This window comes from Aythya ferina (genome assembly GCF_964211825.1).
Source record: "Aythya ferina genome assembly, chromosome: 18".
Taxonomy (NCBI): Eukaryota; Metazoa; Chordata; class Aves; order Anseriformes; family Anatidae; genus Aythya; species Aythya ferina.
In genome coordinates, this window is record NC_140317.1 from 4,362,057 (window position 1) to 4,382,642 (window position 20,586).

At 45.7% G+C, this 20,586-nt stretch overlaps 1 protein-coding gene across 4 annotated transcripts in view; it reads left to right on the plus strand.

Moving 5' to 3' along the window:
- Nucleotides 1-20,586, plus strand: part of MYO15B (myosin XVB) — a 47,578-nt gene that overhangs the window by 17,355 nt on the left and 9,637 nt on the right. For 3 of the 4 annotated variants that reach the window (XM_084492078.1, XM_084492081.1, XM_084492080.1), the window contains 29 exons: nucleotides 389-466; nucleotides 815-963; nucleotides 1,082-1,127; nucleotides 1,499-1,623; nucleotides 1,760-1,877; nucleotides 2,395-2,591; nucleotides 3,084-3,177; nucleotides 4,855-4,935; nucleotides 7,062-7,119; nucleotides 8,182-8,312; nucleotides 8,417-8,512; nucleotides 9,953-10,188; nucleotides 10,272-10,444; nucleotides 11,070-11,142; nucleotides 11,586-11,792; nucleotides 11,901-11,980; nucleotides 12,170-12,267; nucleotides 12,443-12,530; nucleotides 14,075-14,185; nucleotides 14,362-14,456; nucleotides 14,712-14,960; nucleotides 15,461-15,557; nucleotides 15,903-16,046; nucleotides 16,336-16,525; nucleotides 16,659-16,749; nucleotides 17,307-17,541; nucleotides 19,039-19,145; nucleotides 19,719-19,778; nucleotides 20,006-20,081. In XM_084492078.1, the coding sequence (XP_084348204.1) occupies nucleotides 389-466; nucleotides 815-963; nucleotides 1,082-1,127; nucleotides 1,499-1,623; nucleotides 1,760-1,877; nucleotides 2,395-2,591; nucleotides 3,084-3,177; nucleotides 4,855-4,935; nucleotides 7,062-7,119; nucleotides 8,182-8,312; nucleotides 8,417-8,512; nucleotides 9,953-10,188; nucleotides 10,272-10,444; nucleotides 11,070-11,142; nucleotides 11,586-11,792; nucleotides 11,901-11,980; nucleotides 12,170-12,267; nucleotides 12,443-12,530; nucleotides 14,075-14,185; nucleotides 14,362-14,456; nucleotides 14,712-14,960; nucleotides 15,461-15,557; nucleotides 15,903-16,046; nucleotides 16,336-16,525; nucleotides 16,659-16,749; nucleotides 17,307-17,541; nucleotides 19,039-19,145; nucleotides 19,719-19,778; nucleotides 20,006-20,081 (3,583 nt within the window). The remainder of the gene's footprint in view (nucleotides 1-388; nucleotides 467-814; nucleotides 964-1,081; nucleotides 1,128-1,498; nucleotides 1,624-1,759; nucleotides 1,878-2,394; nucleotides 2,592-3,083; nucleotides 3,178-4,854; nucleotides 4,936-7,061; nucleotides 7,120-8,181; nucleotides 8,313-8,416; nucleotides 8,513-9,952; nucleotides 10,189-10,271; nucleotides 10,445-11,069; nucleotides 11,143-11,585; nucleotides 11,793-11,900; nucleotides 11,981-12,169; nucleotides 12,268-12,442; nucleotides 12,531-14,074; nucleotides 14,186-14,361; nucleotides 14,457-14,711; nucleotides 14,961-15,460; nucleotides 15,558-15,902; nucleotides 16,047-16,335; nucleotides 16,526-16,658; nucleotides 16,750-17,306; nucleotides 17,542-19,038; nucleotides 19,146-19,718; nucleotides 19,779-20,005; nucleotides 20,082-20,586) is intronic. The other variant, XM_084492079.1, reaches the window with a different exon arrangement.

The window sequence follows — 20,586 nt, forward strand, 5'->3', positions numbered from 1 at the left end:
AAAAAGGAGGAAATTCTTGTTAGTAGAGGCAACTAAACAGCCTCTAGGTCGAAACAAAATAGGTAGTGCCCATGATTACACAATAGCCTACTTTTCTTGTGCTACAGTCCAGAAAAAGCAAGGAAAACTGTTGCTGCTGAAAGTAAGTGAGGGGGTCAAAGCCTGTTGGACAATGTGAAGGGGAAAAGGAACAATCCCTCCAAAAAGCAGCAGCCACTGTCTCCTCTGCTTTTGGTGGCACTAGGAACAGCAAGTCATTCTGTAGGGCTTGCTTCTTGTTCCACCTCTCCAGTTCTCTTCTCCAAAGAGAGGTGTGTGCATGGAAGGGTGTTTGCCGGTCTGTTTTCTTGGTCTGAACTGTGCATTAAATCAGGCTTTACCTCTGCAGGTCCACAAGTTTCTTAATAAAAACCGTGACCAGCTGCGTCTAGAGGTGCTGGATATCTTCTCCCAGAGCCGCCTCAAGGTATTATAGTGGTTGAGGATGAAGGTCTCTGTTGCTGTTACCTAACAAGCCCTTCTGTTTTCATGAGAGAAGCAGAAAGACCTTGGGCAGGTGTCGGGGGAAACTAGAGGAAATGTGAGAGAAATTTTGTTCTACTGAAGGACACTTGGGAATTGAGCAAATCTTCTTTGGCTGCAATTTATGCATTTTTTTTTTTTTTATATAAGACTTACAGACTGCCAGAAAGATACAGATGTGGTTCCTGGCCCTGCAGGGGGCAAGGGAGACTAATTCCCCAGTTTTAGATGGAAGAGATTTGTTCTTTCCACATAGCAGAAGGAACTTTGGTAAATTTCTTTGTCTTTCCAGGTGGTGTCTCACATTTTCCAGAAGGCTAAAGCTACCTACAGTCAGCAAAGGCATCTGGGGGCCAGGGGCAAAGGGCTTAAGCCTCGGGCCTCTACACTGGTGTCCAAATTCCAGGAGTCTTTGCAGGACCTCACAGCCAAGCTGAGAAGGTGAGAAGTGCTCATTCCTGTGCTGGGCTGATTGCTGTACCCAGAAATATGTGAATTCTTCTCAAGTCAGCACAGAGGAGAGGATGATGAAAGGTTCTTCCTTTCTTCTGTTTTGCAGGAGTCATACCTTCTTCATTCGGTGCATCACTCCTAATCCTAAAAAGGTAGGGCAGCATCCTGAGCTCCTTACAGAGTCCCTCAGTTCTTTGAAATCCAGTACTGTGCAGCAGCTTTCCTTTTGTGTCTGGGTTGGGACTCCTTTTCTTCATTTGATAGCTTTAAATTTTTTGTCCCCTTTCTCTGTTTTGTACTCTTCCCTGTGGCCATGTGAGCTGACCATATGCTGGGGGATAAGAAGCATGTCCAGTGTCAGCTGGACACCAAAGGGTGTGTTGGGTTTTGTGTCTCATACCCATAGAGAGATCTAACCAAGGGCAGGACAGTAGAAGGAGCCCCTTTTCTCAGCTCTCTGCCCTCTGTTTTTTCTTTCTTTGATCTCATGTTTTCCATTTTTTAATCTGTCTTACATTCTCAGTTGTCAAATATCTTTGATGTGGAGTATGTCACTTGTCAGCTGCGGCATTCTGGGATACTGGAGGCCATCCACATTAAAAAGGAGGGATACCCAGTCCGTCTTCCATTCCAGAACTTCCTAGCCAGGTACAATGATATATTGGCTTGGGATTCCCAGGCCACTCAAAGCCTGGATGAAGCTGTCAGCACATTGTGATTTATCCTCCTCTGAGGATTCCAGTTACAGCCCTGGCTTTCCTCATATCAGTGTCTCTTCTTCCAGGTATGGTCTCCTGGCTGGGCAAGGGCACAGCTGCTTGGAGAAGAGAGAAGTCTGTGTGGCTGTGCTGTCTCGTGTGGTGGGGAGCCCCTCAGATCTTTATCAGATTGGAGTCACAAAGGTGGTGCCTATAGAGAATCCCATCTTAATTCCACTGGCCCAGCCATTTATTCATGGGCTGTCAGTGAACACTGAGCAGCTTGGCTCTCCTGCCCAAAGAAGGGGAACATTGCATGCCTCCACCTCCCTTTTGCTTTGTCTTGTCTCAAGTACGGAGGAAAAAATTTTAGCATTTCAGATAAAAAACAGGAGGGAGGCTTCAGGATGTTTTAGTAGTATGACCACCTCCTTTATCCTCCCAGCATTCCTTGGTGGAGGCCTGGGCTGCTGTTTTTCCTGCTTAGTAATCTTCATCACTCTCCAATTCTCTGCTCCTGAACCATCTTCTGCAAATACATCCACCTTTGTCATGTGGGCCTACATCTCCTGCCCTTTTCAATTAGGAGAGTGCAGTTTCCTTAGCAGGGAACCTTATGGGCAGTAGAGGCTTACTTGTAAGGAGGGAAAACAAAAACTTTTGCCTCTTAGAGAAACTGGCTGCTTTCGTTGTGGGTCAGAGACTCTTCCCTTTGCCTCAGGTCTTTCTGAAGGAGAAGGCCTGGCAGCTGCTGGAGAGACGATGGAACCAGAGGCAGAGCTGGGCCATTGTTACCCTCCAAAGGAATTTCCGATGCCTCCTCCACCGCAGGCGCTTCCGTGTCCTCCAGGAGAAAGTCACAATCATCCAGGCTCACTTCCGAGGTTATCAGGCAAGGTCAGGAGACAAGGAGACAAGGTATAGCCCTTTATCCTTGCCTAGGATGGCAAGGTGAGGATGTGCCTGGACAGACCTCTCCTCATGTTGGCTCCCAACCTGCTCTGCAGTGGGAAATTCTGTTGGGTCAACTGTTAGTGGAATGGCTGGAGCTTAATGGTGATCAGCAGGGCTGCAGAGGCAGTTCCTGATGAGAACAGGTGTGCTGTAGGCTTTGCTGTAGGTGGAGGAGAGATTTCCCAGCGCTGAGCAGAGGTTCCAGTAGAAATACAGCTGTTATCAGAACTGTTATAGTAGCCTGCTTTGTGGTAGTGCTGATACTGTGATGGTTAGAGCAAAGGATGTAGAGAAAACATTTCAGAGAGAACCAGGCTTAACACACTAAGATCAAATCCTGGCTGACCGATTAGGTTGTTATATTTGGTCCATAGCCTTGAACTGAGTCCACAGTCTGCCTAAATTTTGGTGGTTTCCTTTTCATTAGCATTTTTTCCTCTTTTCAAATCCCTCTAGGAAGCGGTACAGGAGGCTGAAGAAGACTTTGGTGCAGTTTAATACCATGGTTTTAATCTTTAGACATTTCATTCAAAGGAGGAAGCACTGCCAGGTAACAACACTTCTCAGGACCGGGTATCCTGCAGGAGCTATTTCTGCCCTAGGCAGAGAGCTAGTTTTTGGGTGAGGCCAGGGCATGGCTGGCTTTAGAGACAGTTTATAGGAAATGATGCAATGAATTGGTAAAGCTGTCTTTCACTCTCTGGCTGAGATGAATATAGTCAAAAGAATAAAGTCCACAGGGACTGGAGCTTTGTTCCCTAGATGAGGTTCAGAATTGGCAAGGGTAGTATAAATGCAGCAGGTCTGTATGCCTGTGCATGTGAGCTTCTCTAGGCTGCCACACACAGGACATGAGTTTATTCCATCTGTGGCCTCCAGAGTTGCTGTTCAACTCAAACTGTAAGGAGTCATTCTCTTTTTTGGTTGGCCAGCTCAGTTCTGGTGTTTCCCTGGGTGGTGACTAAAATGCAGTATTTCTTCAGTCTGCCTCTTAAAGCTACCTCGTGTAGAAGTCCTTGACCTTTTGGAAATCAGCTGGGCCCATAGTAGGGATGAGATTAAGATGGCAGTGATTTAAGAACATGGAAAATTGTGTACAGAAGAGAGCCTTGATAAGAGTCCAGTGTGTTGAATGCATTTTGCACAAGCTGCTAAAAATAAAATAATAAAATAAAATAAAACCAAGCAATCAGGCCAATCTTATTTAGGATAGTGATTAACATCTGTGTAGCTGGCAGCTTCCCAAGGCAGGCAAGGAGGGGCCCAGTGGAGCTGGTGCCATGCTCAGCAAAGCATGGGGTGGAAGGTTAAGGCCAGTGTTGCTGGAAGACTGCAGAGGTGCCTTCTGCCATGCCATGCCCGGAACAGTGCGTGTTCCTTTTCCTGCCCTTTCTTACCTGGACAGGATCCAGCTTTTCTTTCCATCAGTAACCACAACAGCACAGTTACTTTGAATCTGTTTCTGTTCCTCCAGTGTTTGCTTGATGAGGTATCTGTACATGTGTTAACAACAATAAAAGGTCTCAAAGTTCACCTGCTGCAAAGTTCCTCCTTCTCCCCCAGCCCTGCCCTTTGTACTTTAGCATGCCTACTGTCTTTGGCAGCCCAGCCCTCATAACCTCCCGTCTAGTCCCTCCCAACATTATTCTGCAACAGGCAAGCAAGAGAGAGAGAGGGAGAGACTGGGACCTTCCTTTTTCACCTTGGGGTAGGAAGCAGGTGAGTGTCGAGTCTGGGGGGCAATAGTATAAGATGGGAAAGTGCAGAGCTGCAAGAGAGTTTGACTCTTGGTACCCTTCCCGCCCCTCTAAAGGGGTCCCTCTCCACAGACAGCTTCCTCTGTCCATTTTCAGGCTGCATTACTGTAATCTTTAATGCTGGAGGAGACAGGCGAATGTTTCCGACAGCTTGTGTGTCTTTTGTCCTCCGATACATCAAATGCCAGACAGGGGAGGAAAGGTGTGGGGGGGATGCTGGGCCGGTGGTGAAAGCTCCTGCTGTTGGATTGTTCTGTGTAGAGCAAGTGGTGCTAAAGCAAAGCTATAGGCTTTGCCCTGGCATCCCCTTTTCATATACCATATTGAATCCAAGGAAGGCTCTGCAGCCTTTCTGTCATTTTGTCTGCTGGAGCAAGACACCAGCTCTTGTCCAACTGCAGAGTCTGCCCCCAGAAGTAGCTGGAAGTGATTTCATATATGTCTTCTTTTCTCCCCCTTCCATATTCTAGCAGCAAGAGTTAGAGGAAGGAAAGCAGAGGAGGAGATCCCTGGCCAGTGGTGGCAGGGAGAACGGTCTCAGCCAAGGAATGGTAAGTTGTCAAACAGTTTGTGGGAGTTTGAGATAAAACAAGCCAGCCTCTCAGGGTATTCCCCCTCCTCTATGCTTCCTCAGCCCAGAGTACCTTAGAGTACATATATCATGGTGGAACAAGCTCTGGAAATATTCTTGGACTAAGCTCTGGAAATATTCTTGAGGGTTGTAGATTCTGCATAAAAATGTGCAGAACTGGGACATCCGAATGATTTAGCATCCTCTAGGAACCTTTCTTTCTGATGTGCCAGACTGAGGCCCTTGGTGTTTTTCTAATCTCACAAATCACTAAGGAAGGGAAGTGAGTGGGCTAATAAATTATGATTTAATTCTGTTCTCAGATCATGCTTGTATTTACAGTAAGGCCCATTTCACTTCAACTCAGTTCAGGGAGCTGGGAGAGCTCAGCAGTTTGCAGGAACACGTAGGCTGGAGGTGACAGAAACTTGATGCTGTTGAAATCAGGTCAAGAACAAGAACATGCTTGATATCTGGTGCTACATTTTCCACCAGGCATTTTAAGACTTTTCCTCAAAGCCTGGTCCCAGTTTGGGATTTTCTTTTCTATTATTTATTAATACCAAGGTCTCTTGGGAATCCAGGAGTTTCACTTCAGGCTTCCTTGTTTGCTTCCACCCTTTTTGGTATTCTCTTACTGTTGTGTTTGAGACAATACCACATTAGGGTTGCCCCTGGGTTGGGATTCAGTTTGAAATTGATGCAGTGATTTTTATTAGTGCTTTTGGTTCTAGACTGGCTTGATAATGCAGACAGCTGCTCTGAAAGGTTTGCTTGGGAGCAGTAAAACATCTGGAGAGTATGTGAAGCCTACGCATATGCTGGAAACCTTGCAGCAGGGATACAGTTAAGCCTGCTATAAAGAGCCTTTAACTGTGTAACTATCTCATTAGGTCAGCATTTTCCAATTTCTGGCCATAATCAAGCATCTCTAAGGTCGTGAGGCAGAGTACTGTATTTGTTTGCAGCATTGGATTGAATCTTTGGAGCTGTGAGGAAGAGAATTTTTGGTAATCCTGTTCTGTTGTGATGGGTAGGAATGAGGCAGTTCTGCACAAATGTATTTATGGAAGATGTTCTAGAGGAAGGTAGTTACTAAATGCTTTATAGCAATGTAACTGCGTAGTGTACAGGGTGTTTAACCTGTATCAATTGCTATAAAGGAACACTGCTAACCGATGTCATTATTTGCATGTTTAGACTGAACATACATTCACTATGATGAGCATAGCAAGGAAACTCGTGTCAACATCAGCCACGGTTTGGCATGGAATTGTTAGCAACAACAACAGGAGTATATAGCACTGGGTACTCTTAAAATATCATCTGCTTCCTCAGATGAGGATCCAGGAGTATGAGATTTCTCAGCCTGCTACCTGAACACACCACTGAAAAGCTAGTTTTTAAGTCAAGCGTCTTATCAGGAGCAAAATCAAACAGATAGAAAAGCTGTGACTCTGTCTTTGCTGAGGGGTTATGTGAAGAGAGATGGCAGAATAGTATGCTGGTGAGTAGAGGCTTTACTATGCAGATGTTAAACAAGAACAACAAAACACGCTTTATTCTCTAAGATACTCATCTGAATTATCCCAGTACAGATCTGAACGTCCTTAGAAATCTCCAAAATAGCAATGTGCATCAGAGATCAAGATCAGCTATCTTCTTATTTGTGCTGTAGAGCTCTTGGATACTGAAAAATAATAGTTAAAAAAAAAAAAGGAGAAAGGAGCAGGTGGAAATGGTTCCTTACCCTTAAAACACAATCTCTTCTGTGCAATATGACAAACTTGTTAGTAATGAGAAATGAGTCAAAGAAAGCCAAATTTCCTGTCTCTGCCCCCTGTGGCAGTGACTTTTGTCAGGAATTACTCACCTTTCCCTCCTGTGCTGACCCATGCCATGTACCTGTGTTAATATGCTACTCCCTTATTTTGTAATGTTTCTGAAGATTGTATATGCTGAAATGACTGTTCCTGTTCAGGAGGTCAATCCTTGTTCCAACCACCTGTTCAGAGGCAGCTTCACCCAGTTTGAGCAGAATAGCTCAGGGTTTATGGCGTTTCACTTCTGCTACCCCAGTGGTTGACTTGCTCACTCTCCCCACAGGATGTTGGACTTCTGGAGATCCCTGCAGAGCTTGCTGCTCTGCTACAGGTAGCTGAAGGTGAGAAATCCTCTCTTTTCCTGCACTGTTTTATTTCATTGTTTATTTCCTTGTTTCCCAGCAGTGTTTTATGTATGTGCATTTTCTACCTGCTGTCTGTCACCTGGGTTGTATTTGATTTATTATCATTGCAGTGTAAATATGATAAAGACAAAAGGTATTGCGTGTGTTTTTTCCCAAGATGGCAGAGTGGAAAAGTGACTTGGGCCAGTGGGCAACATACCAGATTAAAATTCAGTATCTTTGTTATCTTTTCAGCTCTGTCGATGAACTTTGCTGATGTAACTAATGACAATGATGTTACAAAACTTTTTGATCAAAGCTGCGTGACAGCAAAAATGTTTAATGAACCCAGGTTTCTTGCAGAGCTGGATATCTGGGGTGTGAGATCTCAAACCCATCTGTCTTCTTCTTCAAAATCCTTAAAGAAATTAAAGGTTAAGAAGTCAAAACTAGAATTTTGGCACTTTCAAAGAAACATGTATTTTTTTAATTGAAAATCACTTCTTCAGAAGTCCAGTTTTTTAAAAATTAGAATGGGTTTAAATTAGAAATGGGTTTAAACAATGTAACAACTTAAAGGGAATGCTTTGCTTGGGATAGAAAGGTTGTTTTGCTTTCTTTTTTCCTTCCAAATATCACTAATAACTTCCCAAGCTGTTTACCTCATCTTGAACAATGTTATATTCGTTTCTGTTTCCTCTGTAACTCTTTGTACAATGTGTATGTTTAATTTGCAGATGGGATGAGGTAAGATTTACCTCCTTGTTATGTTGGTATAGCATCTAACAAAATGACAGCTATATCTTGGCCACCTGTGTAATCCAATAAAAGGTATAATCAAGCAGAAGAGTCTTGTGAATTGGAGCAGACTGTGCATTGCACGCCAGATGTATTCTGGCTGCCTTTCTGACTGCTATAACACAAGGCCAGGTTGGATGAGGCCCTGGGCAACTTGATCTAGTGGGTGGCATCCCTGCCATGGGGGTTGTAACTAGATGATCTTTAAGGTCCCTTCCAACTGAAGTTGTTCTGTGATTCTAAGACCTCTTTCTCTTGCAGGTCAATATAGAGCACAGGCCAACCAGATAACTGAGGCATTACCTCCAGAAGTCAAGACCAAAGATGACCTCTCCCTCCCATCCTCCATTAACAGCTACCCTTTCTCCTCCTTCATTAAGTCACACTTCCAGGTGGGAACTCTCTTTATTTCTCTTCATTGCTTCCCTCCTGGGGAAACGTGCTATTCTAGTGATACCAGCCACAAACTGCATGTTTCTATCCTTTTTCTTTTTAGAATACAGACTTCCCTGCCCCTGGCCATCCCCTGCATTACCCCTTAACCCGTTTGGAAGCTGAATACCAGGAGAGTGCACTTGAGATCAACAAACTGGTAAGAGATGTCTTCCTTGACCAGGGCCTAGAAGAACAGGTGTGCATAAGACAATTCTTTGCTGCCTTTCTGCAACAAGATGCTTACAATACGTGGTGTGTGAAGAGAGCAGAGTAAATTGCTGCTCCTTCAAAGTATTGGAACAGCCTGACAGACGTCACATGAGGTGGTATCTCAGACATACAGTTAAGTTAGTATGCGATAGGGGGACAGTGAATTATTGTATAAAGTCTGGAACAAGGCAGGGACTTTGTCATCAAGAAAACTACACCTGGAACCACACCTTAATTCTGTAGTGTTTGCATAAGGAGGATAGTGTTACCACCTCTTCCCTGTGGATGCAAAACACATTTCTTAAAGGTGTGATGTTTAGTCTAAGAAAACAGAATGAAACTGCAGATGATTTCTAAGCAAATGTATTAACCTTTCTGAGAATTGCATGTTATTAAAATAAGCCCATTAGGAAATGTAATACCTAAAACCAGTGCCTTGTTTTGTCCTAATGATCTCAGTTGAAGAAGAATATAAGCTTCAATATCTTGTGGATAGGTTGTGTTTGAGCAGATGATTATTATTTTTCCTCAAGATCACATGATTTTTTCTCTCAATTGCTAAGCAAAAAAAATAGTTATTTCTTTGGCAAAAACTGTAATACATAGGGATTTACTACAAAGAATTCCATGAGAACTAAACAATCTCCATCTCCTGGTTTTCTCAGTTGAGTGTCTGTCATGCATACTACCACTAACCATTTTAAGGCGTTCTCTGAGGGAAAAAATATCCTCTCCAAAGCTGTCCATAGCAAACTTTAGAAAAAAAAAAAAAAAAAAATCTAGCGACATACTACACTGTAGAGGATGAAAGAAAAAAAAAGCATGTAAAATGGTGATATGCATAGCTAAGAAGCTGAATCATTGCTTAAGTGTAATGTGGTTGAGCGTAATACATCTCATACTACTTGTTTTACTGTTAACCACACCAAAGTCTGCTTAACATTCAGCAGTTAGTGTTTCCTCATGTCTAGCTGCCTGAGCTTTTCATGACTATCAGCTGAGCATCAATTTATTTTACATATTTTTACATCTCGGCAGCTGTGGTCTCAGATACTACAACAAATAGCCTGTAATAAGTTGCTAGCAAGTTTGAGCTCTGGTGCTCAAAGAAGGAGAAATATTTTGCCCAAGAACAAATTCTGAGTCAGAAGACCAATGTAAAGAACAAACTGAAGAAGACTTTTAGTCAGGGTTCTGTCCCTATGAGCACTGCCTCCCAAATTCCTCAGAGCTTAGGTGGTGCACAAAGTGTGAGAAAATGTGCAGATCTGAGAGCTCTTAGGCTCACAAGCACCCTGGTGTTTACAGTTCAGGTTGTGACTTCGCAACACAATTCAGGCCAGAAGGTTGCAGTTAAAGCGCTCTCTTTCTCCCTGAATGCTTCTAGATTTTACGGTTCATTGGTGACCAGAATCTTGACGGCTGGCAGGAAGTAGTTCTGGGCAACTACATTGCTAGGAAAGGTTTGGATAACGTGGCTCTGCGCAATGAAATCTTTAGTCAAGTGGTCACCCAGACATGGAAGAACCCGGATGTGGAGCACAGCCAGCGAGCCTGGGTCCTGATGGCGACTTTACTGAGCTCCTTTGCCCCTTCACCAGCACTGGAGAAGCCGTTGCTGAAGTAAGGAGGAGAAAGAGCTAGCTACACTTTCATTAAGATTAAGAAAAATGAGCAACATGCTAAAGGCAGTTTTCTTTTCCTAGATTTGTGTCAGATCATGGCATGGATGGCTTCAATGCTGTTTGCCAGCGTAAGATCTTGACAGCAGCACAGCACACAGACTCTGCATTCTCCCGAGCCTACCCTCCCACTCAGCTGGAGTGGACTGCGAACCAGAGGAAAGGGAAAATGGTGCTGGATGTTCATACCTTTAATGGTAACTTGTGCTTCTAGTCCCTAAGGACTTTTCCAGTGCAAAAATCAGCATTCAGAAGATGCTTGCCGCAGCTTAGTGGAGAGTGATCAGACTGACTGCTTCTGGCTGGTGCAACAGAGGGGGATAGAAGCATCTGAATCCAGAGCCCAAACTCCAAAGTCTGATTCTGATGAGCTCAGACCTGCTACTCAGGCTGAAGGATAAGATTCTTCTGGGTTTGGGCCCATTTCAACAGAGGGCTGTCCTGGTTCTGCATCTCTTTGGGTTTAGTTTTCCTGTTACCCATTACTGCATAGCCCATGCAAACCATGGTAGTGCCTTTGTCACAGTGACTTTCTGAACCTTTCTTCCTTCTCAAATATTGGCTTATGCTGCCCCATGAGTGCATAGAACCTGTGTGAATCAGATGCAGATCATGGGTGCTCTGGCACCTTGGTCAGTGGGGTGGTGGCCCAAATGAACCAGGACACTGCAAGGACTTTCAGCTGTCAGCCTGAAAGTGCTTTGAGATGTGCCATCCAGCTGGGCTTTCCAGCTGGGCTCTGCCTGTGCCCGGCAGAGCTTTGGTGGTGTTTTGGGTCTTGCTGGGAGGCTGTGTGTACTGATTCTTTGTTTTATGTGCTAGAGGAGAAGTTCTCAGCTGAGGTGGAGTCCTGGATGACCGGAGAGCAGTTTGCAGGCTGTCTCCTAAGTGCAAGGTACTGCCAGAGGATAAGAGATCTGGGGATGTGCAAGAGGCTATCGCTGGTTTTCGGGTTAAGATCAATTGGGGCTGCAGCCTGGAATTTTATATAGTCAGATGTGGAATAGCCACTCCTTACCCACTCCAGCTCATGGTCTTTCCCTATCCCCTTCCATCTGTGTACATGAACTGTGGGCCTCTTTAGGTACACACAAATCAGTGGTGTGATCTGTCAGAGCAGCTTCAGAGAAAAGATTAAAAGAAAAAAAAAAGACAAATACTGATTCATATATTTTCCTGACCCTGGGCACTTAATCATTGATTCACACCCTAAAGCTTAAGGACTTAAGATGCCAGGACAGACAAGGCAGGACAAAACTGAATGCAGTGTTTTCCTTCTTCTCTTTCCTCCTGTGTATCCTGACATCTTTTTTTTCTCTTTCTTTTCCCTGTTACCAGGGGCTGTGATAAGAAGTCTCGAGGCTGGTCTGTCTCCATGTTTACTGGCAACATGTGGCAGGACTTGCTGGGCTGTGACTTTGTGCTGGACCTCATTGGAGAGATGGAAGATGTCAGCAACCCCAGCAGCCCCTCTCAGTCTTCAGGTGGATACCCGATCACACCTGAAAGGGACAGAAACTTCTTCCTGAACTCTGCCATGGATCCGTGAGTCACCTTGTCCTCCTGCCCCAAAGCGTCTGTCCCTGTCATCCAGTGTCCTATCTCTCTCTCATCATGCTGTGCTTTCCTTATCTTATCTTTTCCCTTCAACAGGATTCCCCCTGCTCCAGGTATCCAGGCCCCTACCTTTCCACCACCAAGCCTGCCTCCAGAGTTCAGCAATGCCCATCGAGGTGAGCTCTTGCTCGGGACTGTGAACAGCACTGATAAGATGTGCCCCAGCCAGGAAATCAGAGCAGAGGGGAGACTCGTCTTGATGTAGAACAAAGGAGGGCTCCGCTCCAAAATATGACTGTCTAATAGGGTCTGGAGATGGGAATGTTCCTTACCTGCCTTATAACCTGACTCCACTCCACTTGCAGATTCAAGATTCAGAGATGGCCGGGGGGAACCCGTAGGCTTGGATCACTATGTGGATGATCTCTTCAGCACTGTACTGCATCAAGGCCCCAGAGTTCCAGTAAGTCCCCCCTGTTCCCCCTGACTTCTTCTTTGCAGCTCTTCTCTCCCTGTGACTCCTTCAAGCGTGCCCCTGTCTATTCACTCTGCTTTTGCTCAGATATGCCTTTGGATGGCTATCCCACTGTGAAGTCCATCTGCCTGAGCTCAGATAAAGCTGTTTTTTCTTGACGCAGGATTTGGAGAACAGGGAGAGTCTGACTGGACGCATGAAGGGAGGTGGGAAGATTGGACCCACACAGAGAGGAATGTTTCCTTCTACAGGTCTGTAAGGGGATGTAGACAGCTGAAAACAACTGCAGTGGTTCATAAGCTTCAATGAGCAAAAGCCAAGGAGCCCCTCAAATGCTAATTGCTTTCTGGGCTCAGCTGATTCACAAAGAGCATTTGACTTTAGCCTAAGTCATCAGAAGTTGCACTTGTTCCCAGGTGCTGGGAGACAGATGCTTTGGGGAAGGTGCTAGGTAAAGTTATCACCTTTGTTCTGCTTTTAATTTCTCCCCCAAGTTGGTCTAGGGGTCAAGGCAGTAGATAGCTTGCTTCTGACCCAGGCCATCTCCTCCCTAGCGTACAGCACTCATAAGTTGTGTATTCACTTTCTATTCACCTTGTGCTTTCCCAAAATAGTTGCTGCCTTTTTCAAAGGAAGGCTTTTCATTTTGATTTTTTTTAATTGCTTCTTTTCAGAATTTCCCATCATCTCTAGCTATTCCATGGGTTAGTAAGTCTGAACTCTGTAGAGGTTCTGGTTTGTGTGTTTGGTTTCCTTACTTTTCTTTATCTGTATGGAGCCCAAGACTTGGCTATTCTCAGCAGGGTGGGGATCCCAGGCTATCTGTGGCGAACAGTCAGACTTGTTAGTGTCACTGATAAGCACCAACCTGGATTGTAGTACTTGACTCTTCACCAAAATCATGCAAAACGTCACCCCGGGGAGGAACAGATAAGGTCAGCATATAAAAGAGTATTAGGAGTTAGTATTAAAAGTTAGTGTTAGAGAAAAATAAAAAAAAAAGAGGAAAAAAGAGCAGAGGAGCAGAGGGTGGAGAGGAGGGTAAGAAGGAGTTGGAAACCTGGAAGGAGGCAGTTAGTGGGCTGTGCTCCTTCTCCACCAATACAGGGATGCTTTCTTTGTGAGCTCTTCACCCTTTGGCGAGGAATACTTGGGATAGCGTTTTATTAGCGCTGTTATTGTATATTAGTGCTATTGCAGTAAGTGTGTTTGTCAGTGGCAATTCCAAATCTGCCATGTCTGTCACCTTATTAAATACATTCAACTTTGTGAAACTGTCTCAGTGAAAGTCCTTGTCAGGGCTCTGAAACAGGCAAATGTTTGACTCTCTGATAAGCCCCCTTTAAAGAGACACTATCTCATTGATAGCTGAGGCTTTGGGATGGTTTCAGGAGCTCTGCATACTTGGCAGCTACTTGCTGCAAAGAGACCCACATGGATTTGGCAGTCCCAGAGATTTTTGCCCATCCTTCAAGAGAAACCCTTCTCTGTAATCATACACAGGCATAATGTAGTCAGGAAGAAAGTGGTGTCCTAAGCAAGACTGCAGTAGCAGGGTCTGCATCCTCCTAAGTCTAGCAGGCCACACATTTCTCTTTGGTTTCCTCTGTCCACCTGACTTTTGTGGTGTATCCTGCTGTGTATAAAGAGAGAAAGCATTTGCATGTCCCTGTGGTTGGTGCATGCCAAGAGAACCAGAAGTACGCAGCCTACGTGACGTGTTCTGTGGGACTGATCAGGGCTTCCTGATCTATGATTCCCTGAAAGTCCTGTACGTGTGGCCTTTTGCCTCTAGGCTTCCCCGGAATGATGCAAACACCAGCTTACCAGCCCATGCCTTCGATGATGGGGATGCCAGCTGCCATGCCCATGATGCCAGGGGCAGGTGGGATTGCACCTATGCCAGGTAATAACTCAGAGCTTCAGTAACTGTACAGGGAAAGGGGATGAAAGGGTGGGCATCCTAACGGAGCCTGAGCATCGGAATATCAGGCTGAATGCACAGTGAGCTCTCAGCTCTGGGCTGCTGCTCAGGCAGCGTGGGGAATGATTGCCTGAGGGTGTTGTATGTGTCTTCTGCAGCCATGGTTATGCCCCAGCCTGTGATGCCAGCTGTAGATCCCAATCAGTTAGCAGCACAACAGCAAGCCTTTATCAACCAACAAGCCATGCTCATGGTGAGTAGAAGGGACTGGTTGGAGAGGCCCCAGAACGGGGGAAGGAGAATGCACGGGGGTATGTGCTGTGAGGAGCTTACCATGCTCCCCTTCTGCCTTAGGCCTGCTCTGTAATGCTCTGAGCTTATGTGCTGGGGTTAGGTATATAATTCAGGGTTAAATAAGACTGCAAACCTGGAAATAACCCTTTTTGCCTGATTGCGTACATGGGGACACCAAGGCACCATAGGGTGAGTGAATAATTCCTTCTTCCAGGCCCAGCAGATGACCCTTCAAGCCATGACCCTTTCTCAGCAACAGCAGCAGCAACAGCAGCAGCAACAGCAGCGGCGGCAACAGTCTCATGAGAGCTCGAGGCCAAGAGCCTCAAGTCCACCACGAGCCCAGGCCCCAGCCACTCTCCCCAAACCCAAGTCATCCCCCAGCATCCAGAGTGCTACACCACCACCACCACCACCACCACCACCACCAAAGGCTCCAGAACCACCAGCTCAGGCAGAAGTGGTATGAGAAACAAACAGTGGTTGTGAATTGGGTTTGAATGTCATGCTTTGCATTTGTTGTACTTCCCTTCAAGTCCGGCAATGGCTTGACAGAGAGGAGGGCTGAGAGCTGTATTTATTTATGACACAGGCCTTTCAAGCTTCACTTGCTCAGTCTTTAAGACACAGGGTCAAAAATGGTGACATTAAGGTCTGTGGTTTGGCTGCGGTGTTGCCAATTTATTCCCAGCTGATCTGAATTTCATGGTGTATAGGAAACTTCATGGCTCTGAATTCTTTGTGTCTCAGCAATCTGTCTTGGAGCTATATCATACTCCTCTTTCTCTGGACTGGGTTGATGATTCCTTTGGTCAGAGACTGATCTCTTAGAACACTCTGAGACTGGGAGAAGTTCTGGATCAGAGTCCAAACCCACCCACAGAAGATCATCTCTGAATTCAAAGGCACAACAGAGGTATTTGCTGGCTAGTACTAACTGACCATATTGTGAACTGTCTGCAGGTTGATGACTACGCAGAAGACCAGTTCTCTGACAGTGAAGATGATGACAATCCTCGTGAAACTTTCCAGCAGAAGCGAGCATATTTTCAGAAGATGGGTGAGTATTGACCACTTTGGGAGTTTGATTTGTAACACCTTGTTCTGCAGCTTCCTTGGCGTAACAGCTGGGTTCTTGTCTCTCTATATGGAACCCAACTAATCCCTTGAGGAGTTCTGGTACTCTGTGTAGCACACAGTGTATGTGCCTGCTCAGCTGGCTACAGTTAAGATCATGGGGTGTTGTGTTGCCAACTTTCTAGAAATCTTTGGGCTTCTGACTGCCATGCTCTCCTTTGCCTCTAGAAAGCACCAGCTTATGCTGACTGATGCAAGAGTGGAAACTGTACCATTAATGATAATTTTTGGCTAAGTTTAACTAGCTCAGGTCCCTCTTCCAATGTAGGAGAGCAAAAGATCCTAGTGAAGAAAGTCAGGCCACCTTCCAAAATCTGGACCCCTCCAGCAAATCCTCAGCCAAAGCACGAGGAGAAGGAAGAGGAGGAGAAGAAGAATACGGAAGAGAAGCCCAGCCCTAAACCAGAGCCAGGTAAGATGACGTGCAGTGGAGACCCAGGCAGACTGATAAGCAAGAGCTCTCCAGGAATGAGCATCAGCTCAGGATGTAGCCAGAAGAAGAAAAGATCTGTCTCTCCTGGGAGTCTCAACAGCAGAGGAGAGAGAAGGGCCTGGGCTTTGGGAAGTGGGATCCTAAAGCAGGGTGGGGGAAGGCCATACCTGGTCAGCCAAGGAGTGAAAGAGAGGGAGAATCAAATGAGATAAAAGGATTTCTCCTGTGCTTTTATTGGCTTGGTGTTTAAAGCTGTTACTCCCAACAGCTCCTGCTCCCCCTTTGCCACCTCCTGAGCCAAAGCCAAAAAAGCAGACACCAAAAGCAAAGAAGGAGCCACCAGTAGTGAAACCTTCGGGCCCTGCGTCACGACCTGAACCCAGCCGAGAGATCCGCAACATCATCAAAATGTACCAGAGCAGGCCTGCCCCCGAGCCCCAGCCCATCGAGCCCGTCAGGTGAGAGGGTGGGAGCCACCCACGTGGCAGGAGAGAGCTGAAGGGGACTGTATCCCAGCGCTGCTACGTGGCTCCACATGTGGCCACAGCCCTGCTGCAGCCCTAACACCTCTGTTCCCCCTTTGTCTTGCAGGAGAGTGTCCAAGCCATTTATGAAGAGGAATGACCCCAAAGATGAGGCTCTGGCCAAGCTAGGGATGGTGAATCCCAATTCTCCCAAATCAGTGAGTGCTTTTCTCTCTGGTCACCTCAGCAGAGAGGGTCTGTGTATCCAATCCCCAGCTGGGAGCTATCTGATAGTGCACTAGCAGCCAGGTGATTTCTTGTAGTGTAAATAGATAGCTGTGAAATCATATCACAGTGTTGCATCTCCTGGGTTGCAGTCTGTAAAGTCTCTTGAGGTCCTGGAGAAAGGGCTCTGCTGCTGCAAGTCCTGCTGTGGAATGTTTAGGACTGATTTGGAAGCAAGCAACTGAGAGACAACTGTTCATGTTCCTCACATTTGGCCCCAAGTTCTTGATGTCTTGGCCTATTAACGCCTTTTTCTCCTTTTCCCAACCATAAGGTCCAATCTCAAATACTTGTTTCTCTGCACCTGGGTTTGCTTAATCTTCATTTGTTTGTAGATCGTATGCTGATTCAAAGCTTCTGGTATTTCTGCTCAAACAGATGTTGCTCCCAGGGCTGGGCTGCTGCCCTGGGTGTTATTTCTAACAGCCGTGTCAGTCAGCGTGTAGTGATGCAGAGAATGACTGTATCGAATGGTTTTGCTGTCTTGCAGCCTCCCCCTGTACCGCAAGAGAAGAGTCCCAAAGGGCCACCTCCACCTCCCAAGCCCAAGCCAGGTTCAGCTTCTAGCTCTATCAAGGAGAAACAGTTGCCTCTCCTGTCCATCTTCAGCCAGCCACCAAGTACCCCACCAGATTCCCAGACCCCTCTTTCTCCCCCTGTTCCCCCACCTTTGCCCCCATCTCTCCTGCCTGGGAACCAAGACTCACAGGAATTCACAGCGAAGGGTGAGTGTTGACTTCTCACAAGCGGGATTTGATAGAAGATAATGGGGCAGATTCAGCCTAGCAGCCTGGGACAGTCACAGCACATGATCTGGCATTTGCCAGCTGGCCAAAGACCGAGCAGTCTGTGTGAAATCAGACAGACTGTCACTGCAGTTTGAGTCTGGCCCAGCACTCAGCATGGTGCTTCCCAGCTCTCTCTTTCCAGTGCAGGATGTCAGGTGCAAATGACGAAGGAAGGGCTGGGTCCCTCTGAAAAATGGAGCTAAATAAAGAAAGGACCTTTGGGCTACAGCTCTGTCAAGGTCCAGTCCACAACATGTTTTATTGCCTACTTGAAGCATAGCTACCCTGTTACAGCTGCAATCCAGTGGATGGACTTTAGACGAGGGAGGAATGGGAAGGCAGGTGTTTTACATTCTAGAGCCTCTGGAGGGTCCTTAAAGATAGGCTGAGGAATGAGGGAATGTTTTTTGTGGAAGAACGGGATAGCTGAGACGCTGGATGCATAAGGAAGCTGTTTGGATACCGCCCACTTGAAAAATGGCATAGCTAATTCTTTCCAGCAGTAGTTTGGAAGTGTTATTCAGCCCTAGGTTTGGCCTCTGAGTTTCAGTGGGAGCCTGGAGCAGTAATTCATGTAATACTTTGGCAACTGTTTTGGATGCATGTACCAATGTGTTTCAAGCTATCTAAAACACTCATCAGGATCACATTTTATAACGTGCAAAAACAGTCTGCCCAAGCACATTACTGTAGGACTCCATCCCACAGTAGCTTCCCTGTTATAAAAGAATTTCCTCGTGTTCCCGCCCTCTTTGTTTTAAAAGATGGATCTTTAGGAAGTTCTGTGAAAGCAAATCTTGGTAACTGGATTAGCCTGAAAATTCCCTACGTTCCTTTGAATAGGGATATAGAAACAGCTGAACTGTGGGATATTTTGCATTTCTGGTTGTCTGTTAACTCTGAAGTTTCAAAAGTTGTGACTGCGTAAATGAAGACATTCCTACCTCGTAGAGCAATACCTTTGAATGGTTGCCTACCAACTGAGCCTATCTTTAATAGATCTCCTGCAGAGAGAAAATCCAGTGCAAGTACTGGATGCATTGTGCTAGAAACTTGCAGTCCACAAGCTCAGGAAAGAGCTTTTATGTCCTTTTGAATCCTTTTAATAGCCTTTTTATAATGACATAGAGTGAAACTGTGTCTTTGAGCTTAAGAACAGGGGCACTAGTTTGCCTGGGACACTGTGTGCTCCCTGTTTCTGGAGTGTTTTTATTATAAGCACCAAACTTTGTGGCTAATACAGTAAATATACATGCTATCACATGATGACTTCTGTGCATGCATTCATGTTAGCTGATCACTGTCCTTCAGGAGGGTTGCTTGTAATAATCTTCAGTCAGGCACATGGTACCGTACCCTTTCTCTTGGTAAGTCTCTGACAGGTGACCCTGTAATCACCAAAGCCCATCTTCACTGCTCTTTCTTCTCACCCAGGCTCTTCAATAGAAGATGATGGTATCAAGACCCAGCTGTATAAATTAACTGCCAGTGTCAGCTTTTCCTATGTCAACCCTGCCTGGAAAATCTTTCTGCGCAAAGAGGTACAGCTGATTAGCTGAGGGCTGGCTGTAGGGGAAGAGAAGTGGTCCCACGTTAGGTTAAAATTGCTTTTTGTCACATGCAACCAGTGTGATGTAAGAACACTAAGGCAGTTCAGAGAGGACATCATACGACGCAGGAGAAGGGAATTACGTGCCCATCTGATAGTCAAGGAATCCAGGTCCTACTTTGCCTTGCTGACTCATGCATCTCAGTTTTCCTATCTGCCCTTCCCTTCCCCTGTAAAGCAGTGAGAGACCTACAAATAAATACGTTGTTACCTGGTGCTTTTCTCTGTAAATAGTACAAATGTGTTTAGAATCAAGTGCACCAAAGTGTCCAAAGCTCATCCCATGGTCTCACCACTTTATTTTTGATCCTTCACTCCTGTTCACATTTGGTTCTTTTGTTCCTATTTGCCGTCTCTCATCCCTGCCTAGACTTGGAGGTCGATTCACTCCTCTCTGGCAGTAGGACACATGGATTATACAACATCCCTGGGAAGGGATGCAACAACTTGTGCAACATCTGTAAACATACGTAATCTCAGTTTTGTATTTATCCTCCTCTTGCAGGTGTTTTACCCCAAAGAAAACTTCAGTCACCCTTATTGTCTGAACTTGCTGTGTGAACAGGTATGTACTGCTGTATGACTCAGGGATCGCTATATCTCACCATGGAGACAAAGTACTCCATGATTACATTGCATGAACTGCCTTCACTTCTGAATCGCTAGAGGTCTCAGTCCCTTCTCCAGGTTCATCTAGTCAAGCCCCTGCTCTTTCTTCTCTTGAACTCATTTTTTAACAGCCTCAACACACTCAGCCTCTCATGGAAGCCTCTCTGTTTCCTTCTTCTGCAGATCATGCGTGACACCTTCTCTAACTCCTGCCTTCGGATCTCCAGAGAGGAGAAGCGCAAGATGAAAGACCTGCTGAGTAATTAACAGCCCCATCCTCCCCTCCTCCTTGTGCCCATCCCAGCATTTAGTTTCAAACAAGAAACAAACCTCCATGGCCTTTCAGTCAGGACTTTAGGGCAGAGGAGAATTGTCACTTGCAGCAAAAAAACATATTTGTGTTTGCTGTGTGTAGTGCCATGGTTGCCTGTTCCAAATGGCCAGAACATGGTTCTGAAATTTCCCTGAGCCACAAAAACTTAATTACGATACATGCCTTGTGGGGAGAGGAAACTGAAGCTTAAGTATTGGATTTTGAGTTGTCTCAAAATCCAGATCTCTTCTTTGACAGGAGCCTAATGGAGAGGAGGAGAAAAACCTAGTAGCACACTGGCACGTGCAAGTTATTTTGGTTCTTCCCATTGTGGTATCCTTTCGCCTCTGCATGCTAATGGCTGCTTTGTAATCACTGAGTGGGAATGGTGGCAATAAATCTCCCTGGGCAGAGGGAGACTTTGCCGTGTTTGTCTTGCTGAGAAAGTATC